This window comes from Crinia signifera, chromosome 8 (genome assembly GCF_055691185.1).
Source record: "Crinia signifera chromosome 8, ASM5569118v1, whole genome shotgun sequence".
Classification (NCBI taxonomy): domain Eukaryota; kingdom Metazoa; phylum Chordata; class Amphibia; order Anura; family Myobatrachidae; genus Crinia; species Crinia signifera.
The window spans coordinates 172,900,652-172,923,918 of NC_139224.1; the positions used below are offsets into that span (position 1 = coordinate 172,900,652).

A 23,267-nucleotide genomic window follows, 5' to 3' on the forward strand; every position below is an offset into this window, starting at 1 on the left:
GTCACGGGTACAGTACTAGTGTCACACTGAGGATGATGGAGCCATTATATGTGGTGTCACCCCATCATGTTACTAGTACAATACTGGTGGCATACTGAGGATGATGGAGCCATTATATGTGGTGTCACCCCTCCCTCATGTTACGGGTACAGTACTAGTGTCACACTGAGGATGATGGAGCCATTATATGTGGTGTTACCCCTCCCTCCCTCATGTTACTGGTACAGTACTAGTGACACACTGAGGATGATGGAGCCATTATATGTGGTGTTACCCCTCCCTCATGTTACGGGTACAGTACTAGTGTCACACTGAGGATGATGGAGCCATTATATGTGGTGTCACCCCATCATGTTACTAGTACAATACTGGTGGCATACTGAGGATGATGGAGCCATTATATGTGGTGTCACCCCCTCATGTTACTAGTACAATACTGGTGGCATACTGAGGATGATGGAGCCATTATATGTGGTGTCACCCCTCCCTCCCTCATGTTACTGGTACAGTACTACTGTCACGTCACACTGAGGATGATGGAGCTATTATATGTGGTGTCACCCCCTCATGTTACTAGTACCATAGGTGCCGATTCTGTGGGTGCTCAAGGGCCTGAGCACCCATGGAAATTGATGAGCACCCACGGGCCCGAGTCCCGCTGCTGGGCCGCCATATTCACTTGCTAATTTGCGGCTACAGCACCCACATTGCTGGACCCGCCACCTGGGAAACAGTGTGCCGGGAAGGGTGTATTCTGTCCATGGAGTGCCTGCACTGTGGGAGCATTTATGTACCTGCACTGTGTGGGCATTTATGTACCTGCACTGTGGGGGCATTTATGTACCTGCACTGTGGGGGCATTTATGTACCTGCACTGTGGGGGCATTTATGTACCTGCACTGTGGGGGCATTTATGTATGTAGAACTCTGTTGCCGTAATTTGAATATTGGAGACAACTGTGCTCCTAATATAAATTGGTATTATTTTGTGGCCACACCCCTTCCCCATGAAGCCACTCCTCTCTATTTTTGACTTGAGCACCCACCAGCAAAAACATAAATCGGCACCTATGACTAGTACAATACTGGTGGCATACTGAGGCTGATGGAGCCATTATATGTGGTGTCACCCCCTCATGTTACTAGTACAATACTGATGGCATACTGAGGATGATGGAGCCATTATATGTGGTGTCACCCCCTCATGTTACTAGTACAATACTGGTGGCACACTGAGGATGATGGAGCCATTATATGTGGTGTCACTCCCTCATGTTACTAGTACAATACTGGTGGCATACTGAGGATGATGGAGCCATTATATGTGGTGTCACCCTGTCATGTTACTATTATAATACTGGTGGCACACTGAGGATGATGAAGCCATTATATGTGGTGTCACCCCCTCATGTTACTAGTACAATACTTGTGGCATACTGAGGATGATGGAGCCATTATATGTGGTGTCACCCCGTCATGTTACTATTATAATACTGGTGGCACACTGAGGCTGATGGAGCCATTATATGTGGTGTCACCCCCTCATGTTACTAGTACAATACTGGTGGCATACTGAGGATGATGGAGCCATGATATGTGGTGTCACCCCGTCATGTTACTATTATAATACTGGTGACACACTGAGGATGATAGAGCCATTATATGTGGTGTCACCCCCTCATGTTACTAGTACAATACTGGTGGCATACTGAGGATGATGGAGGCATTATATGTGGTGTCACCCCCTCATGTTACTAGTACAATACTGGCGGCATACTGAAGATGATGGAGCCATGTGGTGTCACCCCCTCATGTTACTGGTACAGTACTAGTGTCACACTGTGGTGTCACCCCGTCATGTTACTAGTACAATACTGGCGGCATACTGAGGATGATGGAGCCATGTGGTGTCACCCCCTCATGTTACTGGTACAGTACTAGTGTCACACTGAGGATGATGGAGCCATTATATGTGCTATCACCCCCTCATGTTACTAGTACAATACTGGTGGCACACTGAGGATGATGGAGCCATTATATGTGGTGTCACCCCTCCCTCCCTCATGTTACTGGTACAGTACTAGTGTCACACTGAGGATGATGGAGCCGTTATATGTGGTGTCACCCCCTCTCTCCCTCATGTTACTGGTACAGTACTAGTGACACACTGAGGATGATTGAGCCATTATATGTGGTGTCACCCCCTCCCTCATGTTACTGGTACAGTACAAGTGTCACACTGAGGATGATGGAGCCGTTATATGTGGTGTCACCCCCTCCCTCCCTCATGTTACTGGTACAGTACTAGTTTCACACTGAGGATGATGGAGCCATTATATGTGGTGTCACCCCGTCATGTTACTAGTACAATACTGGTGGCATACTGGGGATGATGGAGCCATTATATGTGGTGTCACCCCTCTGCCATGTTACTAGTACAATACTGGTGGCACACTGAGGATGATGGAGCCATTATATGTGGTGTCACCCCCTCATGTTACTAGTACAATACTGGTGGCATGGAGCCATTATATGTGGTGTCACCCTGTCATGTTACTAGTACAATACTGGTGGCACACTGAGGATGATGGCGCCATTATATGTGGTGTCACCCCCTCATGTTACTAGTACAATACTGGTGGCATACTGAGGATGATGGAGGCATTATATGTGGTGTCACCCCCTCATGTTACTAGTACAATACTGGCGGCATACTGAAGATGATGGAGCCATGTGGTGTCACCCCCTCATGTTACTGGTACAGTACTAGTGTCACACTGTGGTGTCACCCCGTCATGTTACTAGTACAATACTGGCGGCATACTGAGGATGATGGAGCCATGTGGTGTCACCCCCTCATGTTACTGGTACAGTACTAGTGTCACACTGAGGATGATGGAGCCATTATATGTGCTATCACCCCCTCATGTTACTAGTACAATACTGGTGGCACACTGAGGATGATGGAGCCATTATATGTGGTGTCACCCCTCCCTCCCTCATGTTACTGGTACAGTACTAGTGTCACACTGAGGATGATGGAGCCGTTATATGTGGTGTCACCCCCTCTCTCCCTCATGTTACTGGTACAGTACTAGTGACACACTGAGGATGATTGAGCCATTATATGTGGTGTCACCCCCTCCCTCATGTTACTGGTACAGTACAAGTGTCACACTGAGGATGATGGAGCCGTTATATGTGGTGTCACCCCCTCCCTCCCTCATGTTACTGGTACAGTACTAGTTTCACACTGAGGATGATGGAGCCATTATATGTGGTGTCACCCCGTCATGTTACTAGTACAATACTGGTGGCATACTGGGGATGATGGAGCCATTATATGTGGTGTCACCCCTCTGCCATGTTACTAGTACAATACTGGTGGCACACTGAGGATGATGGAGCCATTATATGTGGTGTCACCCCCTCATGTTACTAGTACAATACTGGTGGCATGGAGCCATTATATGTGGTGTCACCCTGTCATGTTACTAGTACAATACTGGTGGCACACTGAGGATGATGGCGCCATTATATGTGGTGTCACCCCCTCATGTTACTAGTACAATACTGGTGGCATACTGAGGATGATGGAGCCATTATATGTGGTGTCACCCCTCCCTCCCTCATGTTACTGGTACAGTACTAGTTTCACACTGAGGATGATGGAGCCATTATATGTGGTGTCACCCCCTCATGTTACTAGTACAATACTGGTGGCATACTGAGGATGATGGAGCCGTTATATCTGTTGTCACCCCCTCATGTTACTAGTACAATACTGGTGGCATACTGAGGATGATGGAGCCATAATATGTGGTGTCACCCCTCCCTCATGTTACTGGTACAGTACTAGTGTCACACTGAGGACGATGGAGCCATTATATGTGGTGTCACCCCCTCATGTTACTAGTACAATACTGATGGCATACTGAGGATGATGGAGCCATTATATGTGGTGTCACCCCTCTGCCATGTTACTAGTACAATACTGGTGGCACACTGAGGATGATGGAGCCATTATATGTGGTGTCACCCCCTCATGTTACTAGTACAATACTGGTGGCATACTGAGGATGATGGAGCCATTATATGTGGTGTCACCCCTCCCTCCCTCATGTTACTGGTACAGTACTAGTTTCACACTGAGGATGATGGAGCCATTATATGTGGTGTCACCCCCTCATGTTACTAGTACAATACTGGTGGCATACTGAGGATGATGGAGCCGTTATATCTGTTGTCACCCCCTCATGTTACTAGTACAATACTGGTGGCATACTGAGGATGATGGAGCCATTATATGTGGTGTCACCCCTCCCTCATGTTACTGGTACAGTACTAGTGTCACACTGAGGACGATGGAGCCATTATATGTGGTGTCACCCCCTCATGTTACTAGTACAATACTGGTGGCATACTGAGGATGATGGAGCCATTATATGTGGTGTCACCCTGTCATGTTTCTAGTACAATACTGGTGGCACACTGAGGATGATGGAGCCATTATATGTGGTGTCACCCCTCTGCCATGTTACTAGTACAATACTGGTGGCACACTGAGGATGATGGAGCCATTATATGTGGTGTCACCCCCTCATGTTGCTAGTACAATACTGGTGGCATACTGAGGATGATGGAGCCATTATATGTGGTGTCACCCTGTCATGTTAGTAGTACAATACTGGTGGCATACTGAGGATGATGGAGCCGTTATATGTGGTGTCACCCCCTCATGTTACTAGTACAATACTGGTGGCACACTGAGGATGATGGAGCCATTATATGTGGTGTCACCCCTCTGCCATGTTACTAGTACAATACTGGTGGCACACTGAGGATGATGGAGCCATTATATGTGGTGTCACCCCCTCATGTTGCTAGTACAATACTGGTGGCATACTGGGGATGATGGAGCCATTATATGTGGTGTCACCCTGTCATGTTAGTAGTACAATACTGGTGGCATACTGAGGATGATGGAGCCGTTATATGTGGTGTCACCCCCTCATGTTACTAGTACAATACTGGTGGCACACTGATGATGATGGAGCCATTATATGTGGTGTCACCCCTCCCTCCCTCATGTTACTAGTACAATACTGGTGGCACACTGAGGCTGATGGAGCCATTATATGTGGTGTCACCCCATCATGTTACTAGTACAATACTGGTGGCACACTGAGGATGATGGAGCCATTATATGTGATGTCACCCCATCATGTTACTAGTACAATACTGGTGGCACACTGAGGATGATGGAGCCTTTATATGTGGTGTCACCCCTCTGCCATGTTACTAGTACAATACTGGTGGCACACTAAGGATGATGGAGCCGTTATATGTGGTGTCACCCCTCTGCCATGTTACTAGTACAATACTGGTGGCACACTGAGGATGATGGAGCCATTATGTGTGGTGTCACCCCTCTGCCATGTTACTAGTACAATACTGGTGGCACACTAAGGATGATGGAGCCATTATATGTGGTGTCACCCCGTCATGTTACTAGTACAATACTGGTGGCACACTGAGGATAATGGAGCCGTTATATATATAGACTGTAAGCTGGGTCCTCATACAAAAAATATTTTGGATTTGAATGAATTAACATTCTGGAACTCATTACCGGTGGGGTGATTACAGCAACTACTGTTAATGAATTTAAATCAGAACTGGATGCATTTGTGGCCACTAAGGGAATCCTATAGATATGACTTACTCACGTCAGTAGTTACACGTTACATAGGTTGAACTCGATGGACTAATGTATTTTTTCAGCCTTAATTACTATGTTACTATGTTTGATTTTTAAATAACAGTAGGTCCCTTTAATGGGTTTCTTCATGTGTCGCATGGTAGAAATCCAATACTGTCACAGCTCTGAAGTGAAAATAAAACTGTCACAGCTCAGAGTACATTGCAGAAGCCGTCATTTTGACGGACTTTTAACTAGTAACCTACATTCCAGGTAGCAGAAGCTCAGGCAGATGGCGGGGATGGGAATGAGCTTAAGGGATCATATTTCTAATATATTATAGAGCAGATACGGGATTAGCCCAGTGACCGGTGTGGTACCAGGCTCGATGCTCTGTACAGGAATGAACTTGTCTTAAACCTTTGCTGCCAAAGTCTTTTTTTATCCATTGTGGAAGCGCCCATTCTGTCCTCACCGCCGATATACTGTTTCCACGCTTAGTATTCGCTGCATTAAGCGTGCCGCAATTATCTCTCACATTGAATTCACCAGTGCGGAATGTCAGCTTCGCAGCTAATGGATGCCTTGTTGTCTGGGAGTAATAAGGCATCCGGTGTAGCGTACACTAAAGATGCTGGAGGGCAGAATAGCACTTCTGAGCATTATGTCCGGAGCAGGAGTCAGACCCACGAGGGGCTGGGGAGGCAGAACACTGCTTTAGGGAGCATTTTATCATGTGTTTGCAGTAATAGGCCAGGGTGCTCTGAGCCCTGGGTGGGAGCCAAGGTACTGGTCTGAGCCTGGGGTGGGAGCCAAGGTGCTGGTCTGAGCCCTGGGCGGGAGCCAAGGTCCTGGTCTGAGCCTGGGGTGGGAGCCTAGGTTACTGGTCTGAGCCTGGGGTGGGAGCCTAGGTTACTGGTCTGAGCTTGGGGTGGGAGCCAAGGTGCTGGTCTGAGCCTGGGATGGGAGCCAAGGTGCTGGTCTGAGCCCTGGGGTGGGAGCCAAGGTAATGGTCTGAGCTTGGGGTGGGAGCCAAGGTGCTGGTCTGAGCCTGGGATGGGAGCCAAGGTGCTGGTCTGAGCCTGGGGTGTTAGCCAAGGTACTGGTCTGAGCCTGGGGTGGGAGCCAAGGTGCTGGTCTGAGCCTGGGGTGGGAGCCAAGGTGCTGGTCTGAGCCCTGGGCGGGAGCCAAGGTGCTGGTCTGAGCCCTGGGCGGGAGCCAAGGTACTGGTCTGAGCCTGGGGTGGGAGCCTAGGTTACTGGTCTGAGCCCTGGGTGGGGGCCTAGGTTACTGGTCTGAGCCTGGGGTGGGAGCCTAGGTTACTGGTTTGGGCCCTGGGCGGGAGCCTAGGTTACTGATCTGAGCCCTGGGTGGGGAGCCTAGGTTACTGGTCTGAGCCTGGGGTGGGAGCCTAGGTTACTGGTTTGGGCCCTGGGCGGGAGCCTAGGTTACTGATCTGAGCCCTGGGTGGGGAGCCTAGGTTACTGGTCTGAGCCTGGGGTGGGAGCCTAGGTTACTGGTTTGGGCCCTGGGCAGGAGCCTAGGTTACTGGTCTGAGCCTGGGGTGGGAGCCTAGGTTACTGGTTTGGGCCCTGGGCGGGAGCCTAGGTTACTGGTCTGAGCCCTGGGTGGGAGCCTAGGTTACTGCTCTGAGCTCTGGGGTGGGAGCCTAGGTTACTGGTCTGAGCCCTGGGTGGGAGCCTAGGTTACTGGTCTGGGCCCTGGGGTGGGAGCCTAGGTTACTGGTCTGAGCCCTGGGTGGGGAGCCTAGGTTACTGGTCTGGGAGCCTAGGTTACTGGTCTGGGCCCTGGGGTGGGAGCCTAGGTTACTGGTCTGGGCCCTGGGGTGGGAGCCTAGGTTACTGGTCTGGGCCCTGGGGTGGGAGCCTAGGTTACTGGTCTGGGCCCTGGGGTGGGAGCCTAGGTTACTGGTCTGGGCCCTGGGGTGGGAGCCTAGGTTACTGGTCTGAGCCTGGGGTGGGAGCCTAGGTTACTGGTCTGAGCCCTGGGTGGGGAGCCTAGGTTACTGGTCTGGGCCCTGGGGTGGGAGCCTAGGTTACTGGTCTGAGCCCTGGGTGGGAGCCTAGGTTACTGGTCTGAGCCCTGGGGTGGGAGCCTAGGTTACTGGTCTGGGCCTTGGGTGGGAGCAGTGTCTGACTGGGAGGGTAAGAGTCCACCAGGGGATGTCCGATGCATGATGTCACTATGGAGGGCGGGTCCGATGTGCGACGTCATGACAGAGTGGACTTCATGACGTTAGTCCGTCCGTCCTGTGCGACCCGTGGGTGGGTGGGAGCCTAGGTTACTGGTCTGGCAATCCCAAACGTAAGTATGCCCGGAAGGGCTAGGTGGTGGGGAGGTGGTTTAGGGTTAGGCTGTGGGAGGGGAGGGTTAGGCTACGGGGGTTAGGGTTAGGCTGTGGGAGGTGAGGTTAGGGTTAGGCTGTGAGAGGTTAGGGTTAGGCTGCGGGAGAGAAGGTTAGGCTGTGGGAGGGGGTGGTTAGGGTTAGTCTGTGGGAGGGGGGTTAGGGTACAGGGTGGGGTTAGGGTTAGGCTGTGGGAGGGGAGGTTAGGGTTAGGCTGTGGGAGGGGAGGTTAGGGTACGAGGGGTTAGGGTTAGGCTGTGGGAGGGGAGGGTTAGGCTACGGGGGGGTTAGGCTGTGGGAAGGGGGTTAGGGTACAGGGTGGGGTGAGGCTGTGGGAGGGGAGATTAGGGTTAGGCTGTGGGAGGGGAGGTTAGGGTACGGGGGGTTAGGGTTAGGCTGTGGGAGGGAATGTTAGGCTACGGTGGGGTTAGGGTTAGGCTGTGGGAGGGGAGGTTAGGGTTAGTCTGCGGGAGGGGGGTTAGGGTACAGGGTGGGGTTAGGCTGTGGGAGGGGAGGTTAGGGTACGGGGGTTAGGGTTAGGCTGTGGGAGGGGAGGTTAGGGTTAGGCTGTGGGAGGGGAGGTTAGAGTTAGGCTGTGGGAGGGGGGGTTAGGGTTAGTCTGCGGGAGGGGGGTTAGGCTGCGGGAGGTGAGGGTTTTTGTGTCTTTCATAGATGGTATGCTGTCACTGATATGTATGGGAGCTTTTTTATTACATAAATATATTTGAAACTTTAGCTCATTGTGCACTTTTCTCATTTTCTCTTGCATGTAGTTTTGGTGGAGCCGTGGGAACCATATTGGTTGGATTTAAATCTGTTAACATTACTTGGACTATCACAGCCAGAATATTTTTATAAATATATATATATAACACACACATCTATCTTACATTAAGAAAGCACCCACCATTGGAGCACAGGTCACTTTTGTCATTATATTGGTCTCTGGGACGTTACCCCTACAGACTAATCCGAATTAGGCAGCTTAGACCCCAGATAAGTTTATGGGCTGATCGATCCCACAGGACCTCGGATGTTCTCAGAAGGAGGTGAAGCCACTAGTGTCTGATGCCCACAGACCGTCCTACCCTGTAACAGAATGATAAACACAAATCCAATTAGAAGTAATTTAGCACGCGTGCCAGTGGTCTGGGCTGCAGACATTATTAATTACAGAATCTTACCAGTGGCTGAATCTTATAATTGGATTTTTTACAGGAACAACAATATCAATTTGTGAATATTAATTTACCTCCTGGGAGTCTCACTGTGCGGAACGTTCCCCACTTCCGTGTGGCTGCTGGGCTGTGTGATTGGGCCAGGTTTATGGGGAGTGTTCATATTCACGGAGTATTTTTTTTATACAGTAAATTTCATTTCATCTCCAATTAATTGTTTTAGGCAATGATATAGCCTCTATTTATAGTGGAAAATTCTGGTATTTTTCATGTAATTTTCCCAAAAATAAAATAAAATGTATTAGGCCACATCTATCCTGTTGTGCTCACCTTATATTTCATAATCGCTTGACTAGCCAATTCCATTATCACAAAAGGGGCTTATTCAACAGCTGCGTTCTTTGAATTCTCCAAATACAAGATGGGAAGTTTGCACTTTTTCCCATTCACATCCTCTATTGACACTTTCATACCTATAGAATTCGGTGTATTTCTGCAGCCGACATCGCTAACAGCCCTGTGAAATGATTTTGTTTTGTTTGTAAGGTGAAGTAGGACCCAGACTTTTCACCAATTCCTTCTTTACGTTAGGGGCCTCCTAAAAAATCCAGTTGGAGTCATTCGGAATCTCTGACCCAATAATAGGATCTTTCTTCAGTAACCCCAGTGCCTTTTTAGTATTTTATTCACCTTTTTTACTACTTTTATCCTTTTGGTTACCATGGACAAGTGTATTTCTATCCAAATCTTTGACTTTGGTGAGAGAATGACACTCCGCGCTGTTAACCTTGCAGCGTTGCGTGCCAACCAGAATAACCCCCTAAGTTGTTTTGTGAAGTCTCTGTTGTTGTAGCTGATTACATGGCGGAATGTGATGACGGATGAGTCACGTAATTGTAACGTGAGTGTAAGGTGGAGACCACTAACTGCTGGGCACAAAACAATGACATTATTGCTCCCCTGTTATCTGCCGCCACCTCGGTAATTACCTTCCCGTACACAGAAGACAACGCGCCTCATCCGAGCATTAACTTCAGCTTTGACAACGTAACCACCAGTGTAAAGACAATACAACCTCATCAGATGTTATAGTAATCTCCCCCAACCTGGAGTCCTGTCACATACATTTTATTCATGTCATATTGTAGAACATTTCTGCGTTCTAACCTCCGTTTGATTTATACAGCGTGGCCAACATTTCCAGCCAACCTTAGGGTGGCCTGCAGGGTTGTGCCTGGTTATTCTGCTTCCTGAGGCAGTAACCGATACTGACAACGTCCGCATGCTTCTTTAACGATATATTGCAAATACACTAGACGATATGTGTGTTAATATATCGTTATCATGCATATCGTTTAAAAATATCTTAGTACCTCTCCTGTCGTAAGGGGTCATTCGTACAGTTTGCAGTACGCATGCCTGAGGATGTGCCGTGACGAAATCCTTCTACTTTTTCTATTCGCGCTCTGTTCACAAAATGAGTGACAGGAAATAGGCGTCTGGGAGTGGAAACGGGACATTTTGTGGGAGTGCTAAGAAAAAAGCAAGTGTGCCTAGGAAAGTGCTGGGCGTGTCCGGGGAAACGCAGGTGTGCCTAGGAAAGTGCTGAGCGTGTCCGGGGAAACGCAGGTGTGCCTAGGAAAGTGCTGGGAGTGTCCGGGGAAACGCAGGTGTGCCTAGGAAAGTGCTGGGCGTGTCCGGGGAAACGCAGGTGTGCCTAGGAAAGTGCTGGGCGTGTCCGGGGAAACGCAGGTGTGCCTAGGAAAGTGCTGGGCGTGTACGGGGAAACGCAGGTGTGCCTAGGAAAGTGCTGGGCGTGTACGGGGAAACGCAGGTGTGCCTAGGAAAGTGCTGGGCGTGTACGGGGAAACGCAGGTGTGCCTAGGAAAGTGCTGGGCGTGTACGGGGAAACGCAGGTGTGCCTAGGAAAGTGCTGGGCGTGTCCGGGGAAACGCAGGTGTGCCTAGGAAAGTGCTGGGCGTGTCCGGGAAAACGCAGGTGTGCCTAGGAAAGTGCTGGGCGTGTCCGGGGAAACGCAGGTGTGCCTAGGAAAGTGCTGGGCGTGTCCGGGGAAACGCAGGTGTGCCTAGGAAAGTGCTGGGCGTGTCCGGGGAAACGCAGGTGTGCCTAGGAAAGTGCTGGGCGTGTCCGGGGAAACGCAGGTGTGCCTAGGAAAGTGCTGGGCGTGTACGGGGAAACGCAGGTGTGCCTAGGAAAGTGCTGGGCGTGTCCGGGGAAACGCAGGTGTGCCTAGGAAAGTGCTGGGCGTGTCCGGGGAAACGCAGGTGTGCCTAGGAAAGTGCTGGGCGTGTCCGGGGAAACGCAGGTGTGCCTAGGAAAGTGCTGGGAGTGTCCGGGGAAACGCAGGTGTGCCTAGGAAAGTGCTGGGCGTGTACGGGGAAACGCAGGTGTGCCTAGGAAAGTGCTGGGCGTGTCCGGGGAAACGCAGGTGTGCCTAGGAAAGTGCTGGGCGTGTCCGGGGAAACGCAGGTGTGCCTAGGAAAGTGCTGGGCGTGTCCGGGGAAACGCAGGTGTGCCTAGGAAAGTTCTGGGCGTGTCCGGGGAAACGCAGGTGTGCCTAGGAAAGTGCTGGGCGTGTCCGGGGAAACGCAGGTGTGCCTAGGAAAGTGCTGGGCGTGTCCGGGGAAACGCAGGTGTGCCTAGGAAAGTGCTGGGCGTGTCCGGGGAAACGCAGGTGTGCCTAGGAAAGTGCTGGGCGTGTCCGGGGAAACGCAGGTGTGCCTAGGAAAGTGCTGGGCGTGTCCGGGGAAACGCAGGTGTGCCTAGGAAAGTGCTGGGCGTGTCTGGGGAAACGCAGGTGTGCCTAGGAAAGTGCTGGGCGTGTACGGGGAAACGCAGGTGTGCCTAGGAAAGTGCTGGGCGTGTCCGGGGAAACGCAGGTGTGCCTAGGAAAGTGCTGGGCGTGTACGGGGAAACGCAGGTGTGCCTAGGAAAGTGCTGGGCGTGTACGGGGAAACGCAGGTGTGCCTAGGAAAGTGCTGGGCGTGTCCGGGGAAACGCAGGTGTGCCTAGGAAAGTGCTGGGCGTGTCCGGGGAAACGCAGGTGTGCGTAGGAAAGTGCTGGGCGTGTCCGGGGAAACGCAGGTGTGCCTAGGAAAGTGCTGGGCGTGTCCGGGGAAACGCAGGTGTGCCTAGGAAAGTGCTGGGCGTGTACGGGGAAACGCAGGTGTGCCTAGGAAAGTGCTGGGCGTGTACGGGGAAACGCAGGTGTGCCTAGGAAAGTGCTGGGCGTGTCCGGGGAAACGCAGGTGTGCCTAGGAAAGTGCTGGGCGTGTCTGGGGAAACGCAGGTGTGCCTAGGAAAGTGCTGGGCGTGTCTGGGGAAACGCAGGTGTGCCTAGGAAAGTGCTGGGCGTGTCTGGGGAAACGCAGGTGTGCCTAGGAAAGTGCTGGGCGTGTCCGGGGAAACGCAGGTGTGCCTAGGAAAGTGCTGGGCGTGTACGGGGAAACGCAGGTGTGCCTAGGAAAGTGCTGGGCGTGTCCGGGGAAACGCAGGTGTGCCTAGGAAAGTGCTGGGCGTGTACGGGGAAACGCAGGTGTGCCTAGGAAAGTGCTGGGCGTGTCCGGGGAAACGCAGGTGTGCCTAGGAAAGTGCTGGGCGTGTCCGGGGAAACGCAGGTGTGCCTAGGAAAGTGCTGGGCGTGTCCGGGGAAACGCGGGTGTGCCTAGGAAAGTGCTGGGCGTGTACGGGGAAATGCGGGTGTGCCTAGGAAAGTGCCGGGCGTGTACGGGGAAACGCGGGTGTGCCTAGGAAAGTGCTGGGCGTGTCCGGGGAAACGCGGGTGTGCCTAGGAAAGTGCTGGGCGTGTCCGGGGAAACGCGGGTGTGCCTAGGAAAGTGCTGGGCGTGTACGGGGAAACGCGGGTGTGCCTAGGAAAGTGCTGAGGCAACACATTGTGCCATATCTGGACAAATGCTCAGCACAGGTGATGGTTTTGTCTTAATAATTATCTGTGATTGTAAGATTCATACAGGATGATTTTAGATTTTCCTATACCTGTATACAGGGTAAATGGCTATAAATGACATCATGTTGTCATGGTATTCAGTGGTGGATCCAGGAGGAAATGACGGGGGGCACCATGATAGGGGAGGAGAGCAGAGGATGGGAATTTGATTATAAATAGGCCCTTGTGGTACACTGGCCCACCTTGGCGTCAACATCGAAGGATGTAGTTGTGTGTGCGCAGAAGGCCACAAGGATTAAGCCAAAATTCACTATAAATTCGGCGCGCATCAAAAATTTACACTGTAATACCCATTACACGTTAAGCCACACACCATAATGTCCATTACGTATTATGCCAAACACCGTAATACCTATTACAAATTATGCTACATAAATGCTGCTTACCTACATGCTCGTTGCCAGGGGTTCTATGCTCGATGCCATGTGGGATTACATGCTCGAGTCGTTGCCATGTGGGATTACATGCTTGTTGCCATGTGGGGTTACATGCTTGTTGCCATGTGGGATTACATGCTTGTTGCCATGTGGGATTACATGCTCGTTATCATGGGGAAATACATGCTCATAGCCATGGGGGGGTTACATGCTTGTTGCCATGCGGAAATACAGGCTCATTGCCATGGGGGAATACATGCTCGTTGCCAAGGGGGAATACATGCTTGTTGCCATGTGGGATTACATGCCCATTGACAGGGGTTCTATACTTGTTGCCATATGGGTTTACATGCTTGTTGCCATGGGGGAAATACATGCTCATTGCCATGGGGGAATACATGCTCATTGCCAAGGGGGAATACATGCTTGTTGCCATGTGGGATTACATGCTCATTGCTAGGGGTTCTATGCTTGTTTCCATATGGGCTTACATGCTTGTTGCCATGGGGGAAATACATGCTCATTGCCATGTGGGAATACATGCTCATTGCCATGAGGGGTTATATGGTCTTTACCATGTGGTAATAAATTCTGGTTGTCAAGGGGGAATATGTTCTCTCCGGTAACTAGGGGGCAGCTGCAGCCCGCGGCTTTTTGAAATCTCGTGCTGCCACCTGTTGGGTCTCAGGAGCAACAGTAACAGTGGTGGCTCCTGCTTGGCTGCTGGACCTGGCTGTCAGTGCTTACAGTTGTTCCCAGCGACGGCTGTCGTCACTCCCCCCCCCCCCATTAAAACATTAAAAAGAAATGACAGAGGCGGTGGGTCCCCGTGTGCCCCCCCCCCCCCCCCCCCTAAATCTGCCACTGCTGGTATACACTTTTACAGAAATTGGCAACATTGAAGGGTTGTATCTATGTGTCATTACCTGCAGTGTAGTCATCTAGCCGGCATCTGGCCCACAGAAGAGAAGTTGTACTGTGCTCCCATATACTGTATATTGCTGCTGTGCGCCATCGGACAGAAGAGGGCACGCGTGCATGAGACCCTTGCGTGCCCCGTTCTGTAGGAGCCTGCCTCCGCCAGCTCCCCCGTAGCCCCCGCTCACCCTGCCCGTCCCCCTGAAGTGAAGACTGGCAGGGAATTTGCTCTCTGCTGCCATGCTGACTGGGACGCGCCAGCGTGTGAGGCGCTCGGGCCTCCCAGTCAGGTGGAGCTCCTGTCCGCCAACCTGTGCCAGCTCAGGAGATCTGGCGATTCTTCAGGCTGGCTGACTGGCGTTCCATCTGTATATATGTAATTACCTGCAGTGTAGTCATGGCTGATTCCTCTGGCCCACAGAAGAGAAGTTGTACTGTGCACCCATATACTGTGTGTGTGTGTGTGTGTGTGTGTGTATATACTGTGTGTGTATGTGTATATATATATATATATATATATATATTACCACAAGAAAAGTCCAATTAGCGCGCAAGTCCTAATCCTTTCAGTGGAATTCAAGTCAGTCCTTTAGCTTTGGGGGAGAAGGAGATAATTTCCCAGCACTTTAGGTCAGATGTACAACCGGCTGCTTCCTCTTAATTACCCTTGCGGGCACCTGGATTCTCAGGTAAACGGTATTTCTAGGAGAGGAAAGAGGAGCGCTCCAAATAGTGCTTTATCTTTTTATTTCAATCACAAAAATAAAATCATCCACAGGTACATTGTAAATGGTGTCACGTACCACAATAGACGGTTAGGCACAACCGCGGGTGATAAACAGCATGAACTGGGGCTGTCTCCGACAGCAAACAGATTGGCAAACGGGTGCTCTCACCACTCTCACATCCACCACGGAGTTCAGACCGACGCCAGGCCACGCCCCTACGCGTTTCGTCACGAGGACTTCCTCTGACGAAGTCCTCGTGACGAAACGCGTAGGGGCGTGGCCTGGCGTCGGTCTGAACTCCGTGGTGGATGTGAGAGTGGTGAGAGCACCCGTTTGCCAATCTGTTTGCTGTCGGAGACAGCCCCAGTTCATGCTGTTTATCACCCGCGGTTGTGCCTAACCGTCTATTGTGGTACGTGACACCATTTACAATGTACCTGTGGATGATTTTATTTTTGTGATTGAAATAAAAAGATAAAGCACTATTTGGAGCGCTCCTCTTTCCTCTCCTAGAAATATATATATATATATATATATATAAAATTTACCTGCAGTGTAGTCATGGCTGATGCCTTTCCCATCTCTCCTATGGAAGGTGGCCCGGGATCCGGTAAAGCCACGCAGTGCGAGAGATTGGCCCGGAAATACGGACTCTCCCACCTGTCTGTCGGGGATCTGCTGCAGAGTGATCTCGCCGTAGCCTCAGAAAGAAGTAAACTGATCAGAGATCTCATGGAACGAGGGGACCCGGTGCCGGTGGTACGTAGATTGTAAACGTGTTTTACAACCAGGGGGTTATTGATCAAGCTTTGGAGAGAGATATGGTGGGGATTTATCTTTGCTAAGAGAGAGATAAAGTACCAACCAACCAGCTTCTGTCATATTTCGAGCATAGCCTGTAACATGACAGCTAGAAGCTGAATGGACCTTACTTTATCTCTCTCCAGGTTTTCATCAGCTCACACTGTTCATATATAGTAACAGTGACACCGATACAGAGGTAATGTGTATTATTGTCACAAATTTTCTTATTTGGTAATAGGGCGACTTGGTCTACTATGGTGGAAATACAGGACTTCCTAATAGTAAGGCGTCTGCTTCTACCATACAGCCCTATCATTGGATGCAGCAGTTATTTGGGCCCGTTATACCATGCAGTGCACCCAGTTCATATGCCACATTGTAGTGCCCAAGTTATAAAATATGCCACATTTTACTGCCCCCAGTTCACATGGAGGGAGGGGTGTATTACTTTGTGTAGAGAGATAAAGTACCGTACTAACAAATCAGATCCTGTCCTATTTCAAATACGATCGGTACCATGGCAGTTAGGAGCTGATTGGTTGGTAATTTATCTCTCTCCACATTATCACTCGCTAACGCTTACTATATCACTCCCCCTATGATGTCACACAGCGCTTAATGGACAATTCCGGAAACTTTGTCTGTGCTGGGTGCAAGTGAGTCCGTCCCCAGATATGTACCCCCCTACAGCAATGGCACCCCTTGCGCCCACTATAGTTACGCTGAAGAGTTGGGGAGATGGGGGGTTCTGTATTGTCGGGATTATTTCAGGCTCCTCGTCAGACGCACAGATGTTTCACACAGTGTTTCTCTGGCCCACACAGGACATCACACTGGAAATCCTGAGAGACGCCATTAGTTCGGCACTTGGTAGCTGCAGGGGATTCCTACTGCAGGGATTCCCCAGGGAGATCAGACAGGCGGAGGAGTTTGCGTGCAAGGTCAGTATTACTGCAGAGATCCATCTGTTGTCCTATGATCAATACAATATGTGTGTGGAGTGTGGGAAGGGGCCGCGGCTCTCGGAAGAAATCCACACAAACACAGGGAGGCCTACAAACTGGTGTCAGGCAGTAATGCTGACCACTGTGCCACAGTGTTGCCCACGTAGAGCGGATCTGACCGTGTCATGGCCAGGCTTCCGAGACAGACAAGACATACTGTAGGTGGCAGCTGTGCGGGTACATGTGCTCCCCGGCGTCTGTGCCTGACCTTAGACACCGTCAACATTTTACCCGTTGACCTTTTGACCATGTCTATCATTGTCTAACTAGCCACGATGTGTCCAGTGTCTGGAACTCCGCGAGATCATCCCTAATAATATATCGTTTTTTATATTCAGGCATTGTATGACATACAATAAAATGCATAGTAAATAGGAATATTTGCACACTGGTGTCATTTGTGAGGAACAAGGCAATCAGGACAATGAAATATAACCGGGGGAAATGTAATAGGATGAGAGATTCAGAGAGAGAGAGATTTGGTAAGAATTCTCCAGTTCTTAGAAAGCGCCAATCATTTACACTGAATCATTTCTGGTGATTGTCGCTTTACCAAATTCTCTGATCCTAATACATTTCACTCAATGAGTCTGTGATCAGTCCTGTAATAGAGCAGTTTGGTAGCAACCAGGAAATATCGTCACATATCATCCACAATTAGTCATAACAGTAATATAATGTCTTGGATAATTGACGGAGTTTCACTATTGGAAACTAGAGCACATCAAGTTAACAGACATCAATAGACTCAGTGCTTATAAATGAATTCTAACAAAAATAATAATAATACAAAAACATATTACGTAGAAAATAGACAAATATTTAAATAAATTGGAAAATAAAGTTAAACTCTCTCTCTCTCCATCTCAGACCCCAACCCCCCCCCCCCAACCACCCAACCCATACCCGAATTCAGTGGTAATCCAGTGTAAATCCATTCTAGTTATATAATTATTGGCGCACATACACAGCACCTAATATGTATGTAATGTATATTATTTTTAAAATAAAAGAGTGTGGCATCTATGGTCCTGCTGGGAGGAGGAGTCAGCCACAGAAACAATATCAATGGCTTTCAATTAACTGATTCAAACTCGCAGTGGAGGAGAGGTGCCCCCTTGGGAGCAGAAGCCCGGAAGCAGATAACTCCATTGCCTCCCAGAGTTACACCTCTGCCCCAATCCCTAATAATATTTTATATTTGGCCCCTATGGAGTCGGACAGGCACCTTAGTGCCTCTGTATGGTGCGATTGTCCCTTTTTGGGAATACTTTGCACCATGAATGTTCCTGTGCCGGTGTGAGATCTGTATGTGGAATCAGTATATGAGGGGGCTGTGAGCAGATGGCAGCACATCTTCCGCATGGTGCCCAGTGATTACCCCCTGCGTGCTGGCATTGTGCTTCACTGTAACGGGCACGATTTATACACTGACAGCGCCGGCTGCACCTTCCAGGCAGCAAAGCGAAGTAAGAACACACATTACCCACCAGAAAAAGCTCCGTTCGTTCCACTGTCACATGAATCTCAGACTGTGGATACTTAAAACATCCAGTTTCACACATAGTCACCAGAGCCTCCGGCGCATCGAGCAGATCAGGAGAGATTGTCCTGCAGCAAACGCCGACACCCTTCACTGCTGACATGGAAAGCCCTAAATCTCCCCTGTATATATGTGTGTGTGTGTGTGTGTGTATGTGTATGAGAGAGACTGGGTAGAACTCTGAGAGAAAGGTTAGTATATACCGCTGTATGTACTTTTGTCAGAGTTCAATTGACCTACCTGAAAGTGTTTGGATTGTGGGGGGAAACCGGAGCACCCAAAGGAGACCCTCGGCAGTTACATATCCATAGTGGGCATCATTACATTGGAGCCAGTCCCTCTTCTGAGACGCCCTCTAGTCCCCACCTCTGCTCCCACACCACCAGTCCCTCTCCTCTCCCACCTGTGCTCCCGTACCACCGGTCCCTCTCCTCCCCCACCTGTGCTCCCGTACCACCGGTCCCTCTCCTCCCCCACCTCTGCTCCCGTACCACCAGTCCCTCTCCTCTCCCACCTCTGCTCCCGTACCACCGGTCCCTCTCCTCCCCCACCTCTGCTCCCGTACCACCAGTCCCTCTCCTCCCCCACCTCTGCTCCCGTACCACCGGTCCCTCTCCTCTCCCACCTCTGCTCCCGTACCACCAGTCCCTCTCCTCCCCCCCCACCTCTGCTCCCGTACCACCGGTCCCTCTCCTCCCCCACCTCTGCTCCCGTACCACCGGTCCCTCTCCTCTCCCTCCTCTGCTCCCGTACCACCGGTCCCTCTCCTCTCCCACCTCTGCTCCCGTACCACCGGTCCCTCTCCTCCCCCACCTCTGCTCCCGTACCACCGGTCCCTCTCCTCTCCCTCCTCTGCTCCCGTACCACCGGTCCCTCTCCTCTCCCACCTCTGCTCCCGTACCACCGGTCCCTCTCCTCTCCCTCCTCTGCTCCCGTACCACCGGTCCCTCTCCTCTCCCACCTGTGCTCCCGTACCACCGGTCCCTCTCCTCCCCCACCTCTGCTCCGGTACCACCAGTCCCTCTCCTCTCCCACCTCTGCTCCCGTACCACCGGTCCCTCTCCTCCCCCACCTCTGCTCCCGTACCACCAGTCCCTCTCCTCTCCCACCTGTGCTCCCATACCACCAGTCCCTCTCCTCTCCCACCTGTGCTCCCGTACCACCGGTCCCTCTCCTCCCCCACCTCTGCTCCCGTACCACCGGTCCCTCTCCTCCCCCACCTCTGCTCCCGTACCACCGGTCCCTCTCCTCCCCCACCTCTGCTCCGGTACCACCGGTCCCTCTCCTCTCCCACCTCTGCTCCCGTACCACCGGTCCCTCTCCTCCCCCACCTCTGCTCCCGTACCACCAGTCCCTCTCCTCTCCCACCTGTGCTCCCATACCACCAGTCCCTCTCCTCCCCCACCTCTGCTCCCGTACCACCGGTCCCTCTCCTCCCCCACCTCTGCTCCCGTACCACCGGTCCCTCTCCTTGCCCACCTCTGCTCCCATACTACCAGTCCCTATCCTCCCCCACCTCCTCCCCCACCTCTGCTCACGTACCACCGGTCCCTCTCCTCGCCCACCTCTGCTCCCGTACCACCGGTCCCTCTCCTCGCCCACCTCTGCTCCCGTACCACCGGTCCTTCTCCTCGCCCACCTCTGCTCCCGTACCACCGGTCCTTCTCCTCCCCCACCTCTGCTCCCGTACCACCGGTCCTTCTCCTCGCCCACCTCTGCTCCCGTACCACCGATCCCTCTCCTTGCCCACCTCTGCTCCCATACTACCAGTCCCTATCCTCCCCCACCTCTGCTCACGTACCACCGGTCCCTCTCCTCGCCCACCTCTGCTCCCGTACCACCGGTCCCTCTCCTCGCCCACCTCTGCTCCCGTACCACCGGTCCTTCTCCTCGCCCACCTCTGCTCCCGTACCACCGGTCCTTCTCCTCCCCCACCTCTGCTCCCGTACCACCGGTCCTTCACCTCGCCCACCTCTGCTCCCGTACCACCGGTCCCTCTCCTCGCCCACCTCTGCTCCCGTACCACCGGTCCCTCTCCTCGCCCACCTCTGCTCCCGTACCACCGGTCCCTCTCCTCGCCCCCCTCTGCTCCTGTACCACCGGTCCCTCTCCTCGCCCACCTGTGCTCCCATACCACCGGTCCCTCTCCTCCCCCACCTGTGCTCCCGTACCACCGGTCCCTCTCTTCTCCCTCCTCTGCTCCCGTACCACCGGTCCCTCTCCTCGCCCACCTGTGCTCCCGTACCACCGGTCCCTCTCCTCGCCCACCTCTGCTCCCGTACCACCGGTCCCTCTCCTCGCCCACCTCTGCTCCCGTACCACCGGTCCTTCTCCTCGCCCACCTCTGCTCCCGTACCACCGGTCCTTCTCCTCGCCCACCTCTGCTCCCGTACCACCGGTCCTTCTCCTCCCCCACCTCTGCTCCCGTACCACCGGTCCTTCACCTCGCCCACCTCTGCTCCCGTACCACCGGTCCCTCTCCTCGCCCACCTCTGCTCCCGTACCACCGGTCCCTCTCCTCGCCCACCTCTGCTCCCGTACCACCGGTCCCTCTCCTCGCCCCCCTCTGCTCCTGTACCACCGGTCCCTCTCCTCGCCCACCTGTGCTCCCATACCACCGGTCCCTCTCCTCCCCCACCTGTGCTCCCGTACCACCGGTCCCTCTCTTCTCCCTCCTCTTCTCCCGTACCACCGGTCCCTCTCCTCGCCCACCTGTGCTCCCGTACCACCGGTCCCTCTCCTCGCCCACCTCTGCTCCCGTACCACCAGTCTCTCTGCTCCCGTACCACCGGTCCTTCTCCTCACCCGCCTCTGCTCCCCTAGCACCGGTCACTCTTCTCTCGTAGCACCGGTCACTCTCCTTGCCCGCCTGTGCTCCCGTACCACCGGTCCCTCTCCTCCCCCACCTCTGCTCCCGTACCATCGGTCCCTCTCCTCCCCGACCTCTGCTCCCGTACCACCGGTCCCTCTCCTCCCCCGCCTCTGCTCCCGTGCCACCGGTCCCTCTCCTCGCCCGCCTCTGCTCCCGTGCCACCGGTCCCTGTCCTCGCCCGCCTCTGCTCCCGTACCACCGGGAGACGGGTTTGAGCAGCTGCTGACACAGGTTACGACTGTCCCTGTAGACGCAGACTGACCCATACAGTTATTTGGTGACACTAGAATAACATGGACAGAATAATTTGCACTAATGTCACATATATATATAAGGCTGTAGGATGAGGCTGCTATCACTGATACGGGGCAGGCGAGGAAGGCTGGGCCCTTGGTACCTATGTCACCCAGAAACACGTTGGGCTGCGCCATGTGAATGCAGGCGTGCTGGAGCCGGCACGTGGTGGACGTCAGAAACCCGCCCGCCCTTGTCCAGGTGCTCGTAGACTGACTTTTATTTACCAAATTATTTAATGGTCGATGACCTTTGAATAATCCCCCCCCCCCTCTACACATGCAAATGCAGCCCTTTGCTCGTTGAGGGGGGGCGTGCGTTTAAGCCAACATGAATCACCCCTATGTTACAGGTAAAGATGTTTGTCACTGCTGTGGAATGATCTCGTTGTTGGTGATTTACTTACTGTATGTGTTGGTTTCGGCCGCGGTTATCTGGTCACGCTATTGTTTGTGTTCTGACTTTTTGCATTATCAGCTGAGTAACCCAAATCTGGTGCTGTATCTGGACTGCTCTGCGGAGTGCATGACCACGCGCCTCGTCCATCGGAGTAAGGACATCCATCGGTCCGACGTCTGTACAGACACCATCAGGAGACGGCTGCAGATCTTCTATCAGGCTGCGGAACCCATACTCGCTTATTATGAAACAAAGGCTGTGCTATATAAGGTGATGGGCCAGATATTGTGGGGTATATGGCTAGGATGAGGGAATTCCCATGTCTAGCCGTTATCTCTGTCACACGAAGATGTTTCTCTGCAGGAAACAGGGGCTCTATACCTACTGGTGTAATATGGGCCCCACAGCGCCGATTGGGTCCTAGGCGAGAATGGCTGCAGCCTGCTACCATTGTGTGTGATCCAGGTCTTAGCTGGGAAATCCAGTCCCCCTGTCCCGGCACCAGCCTCCCACACCAGACTTCCACCGCCCTATCCCAGAACCAGCTCCCACACGTGACTTCCACCGCCCTGTCCCGGTATCAGCCTCTCACAACATGTGACTTCCACTGCCCTGTCCCACCACCGGCCTCCCAAACATGTGACGGTACTTATGTATTATCTGGGCTCCCATGTTAAATGCACCCCATTTTTTCATACCCCTACTATCCAACTACACATGGAGTTGATTTTATATAGTGTGGCGAGCGCAGCGAGCGGACACGGTCTCATAAGAAAAACGGGAGCCCAGATATTACATAAGTACCCATGTGACTTCCACCGCTGGGATGAGGAAGGATCTGTTGCTGTCTATGGGGCAGATGTATGAAGGGTCGTTATGGGGGAGAAGGGGTATCAGCGCACGTTATGTGCACTGATACCGCTTCTCCCCCATGTATGCAGCAGGTGAGATGCGGTAAAGGACAGGGGCGCTATGCGCCCCTGTCCATATCGGCGCTGCTATCAAAATGATAGCAGGCCGAATGTATGAACGGTCAGCATCGCTGACCGTTCCGCACGAAGCCGGGTTTGGCTTCGCCAGCATCAGGCTGGCGAAG

The 23,267-nt window shown here is 52.3% G+C and overlaps 1 protein-coding gene across 1 annotated transcript in view; it reads left to right on the plus strand.

Moving 5' to 3' along the window:
• The window catches only part of AK5 (adenylate kinase 5), a 167,752-nt gene that overhangs the window by 140,916 nt on the left and 3,569 nt on the right, over positions 1 to 23,267 (plus strand). Inside the window, exons 11-13 of the mRNA XM_083157793.1 lie at positions 15,851 to 16,014; positions 16,884 to 17,000; positions 22,250 to 22,441. Coding sequence (XP_083013919.1) covers positions 15,851 to 16,014; positions 16,884 to 17,000; positions 22,250 to 22,441 — 473 coding nt within the window. The remainder of the gene's footprint in view (positions 1 to 15,850; positions 16,015 to 16,883; positions 17,001 to 22,249; positions 22,442 to 23,267) is intronic.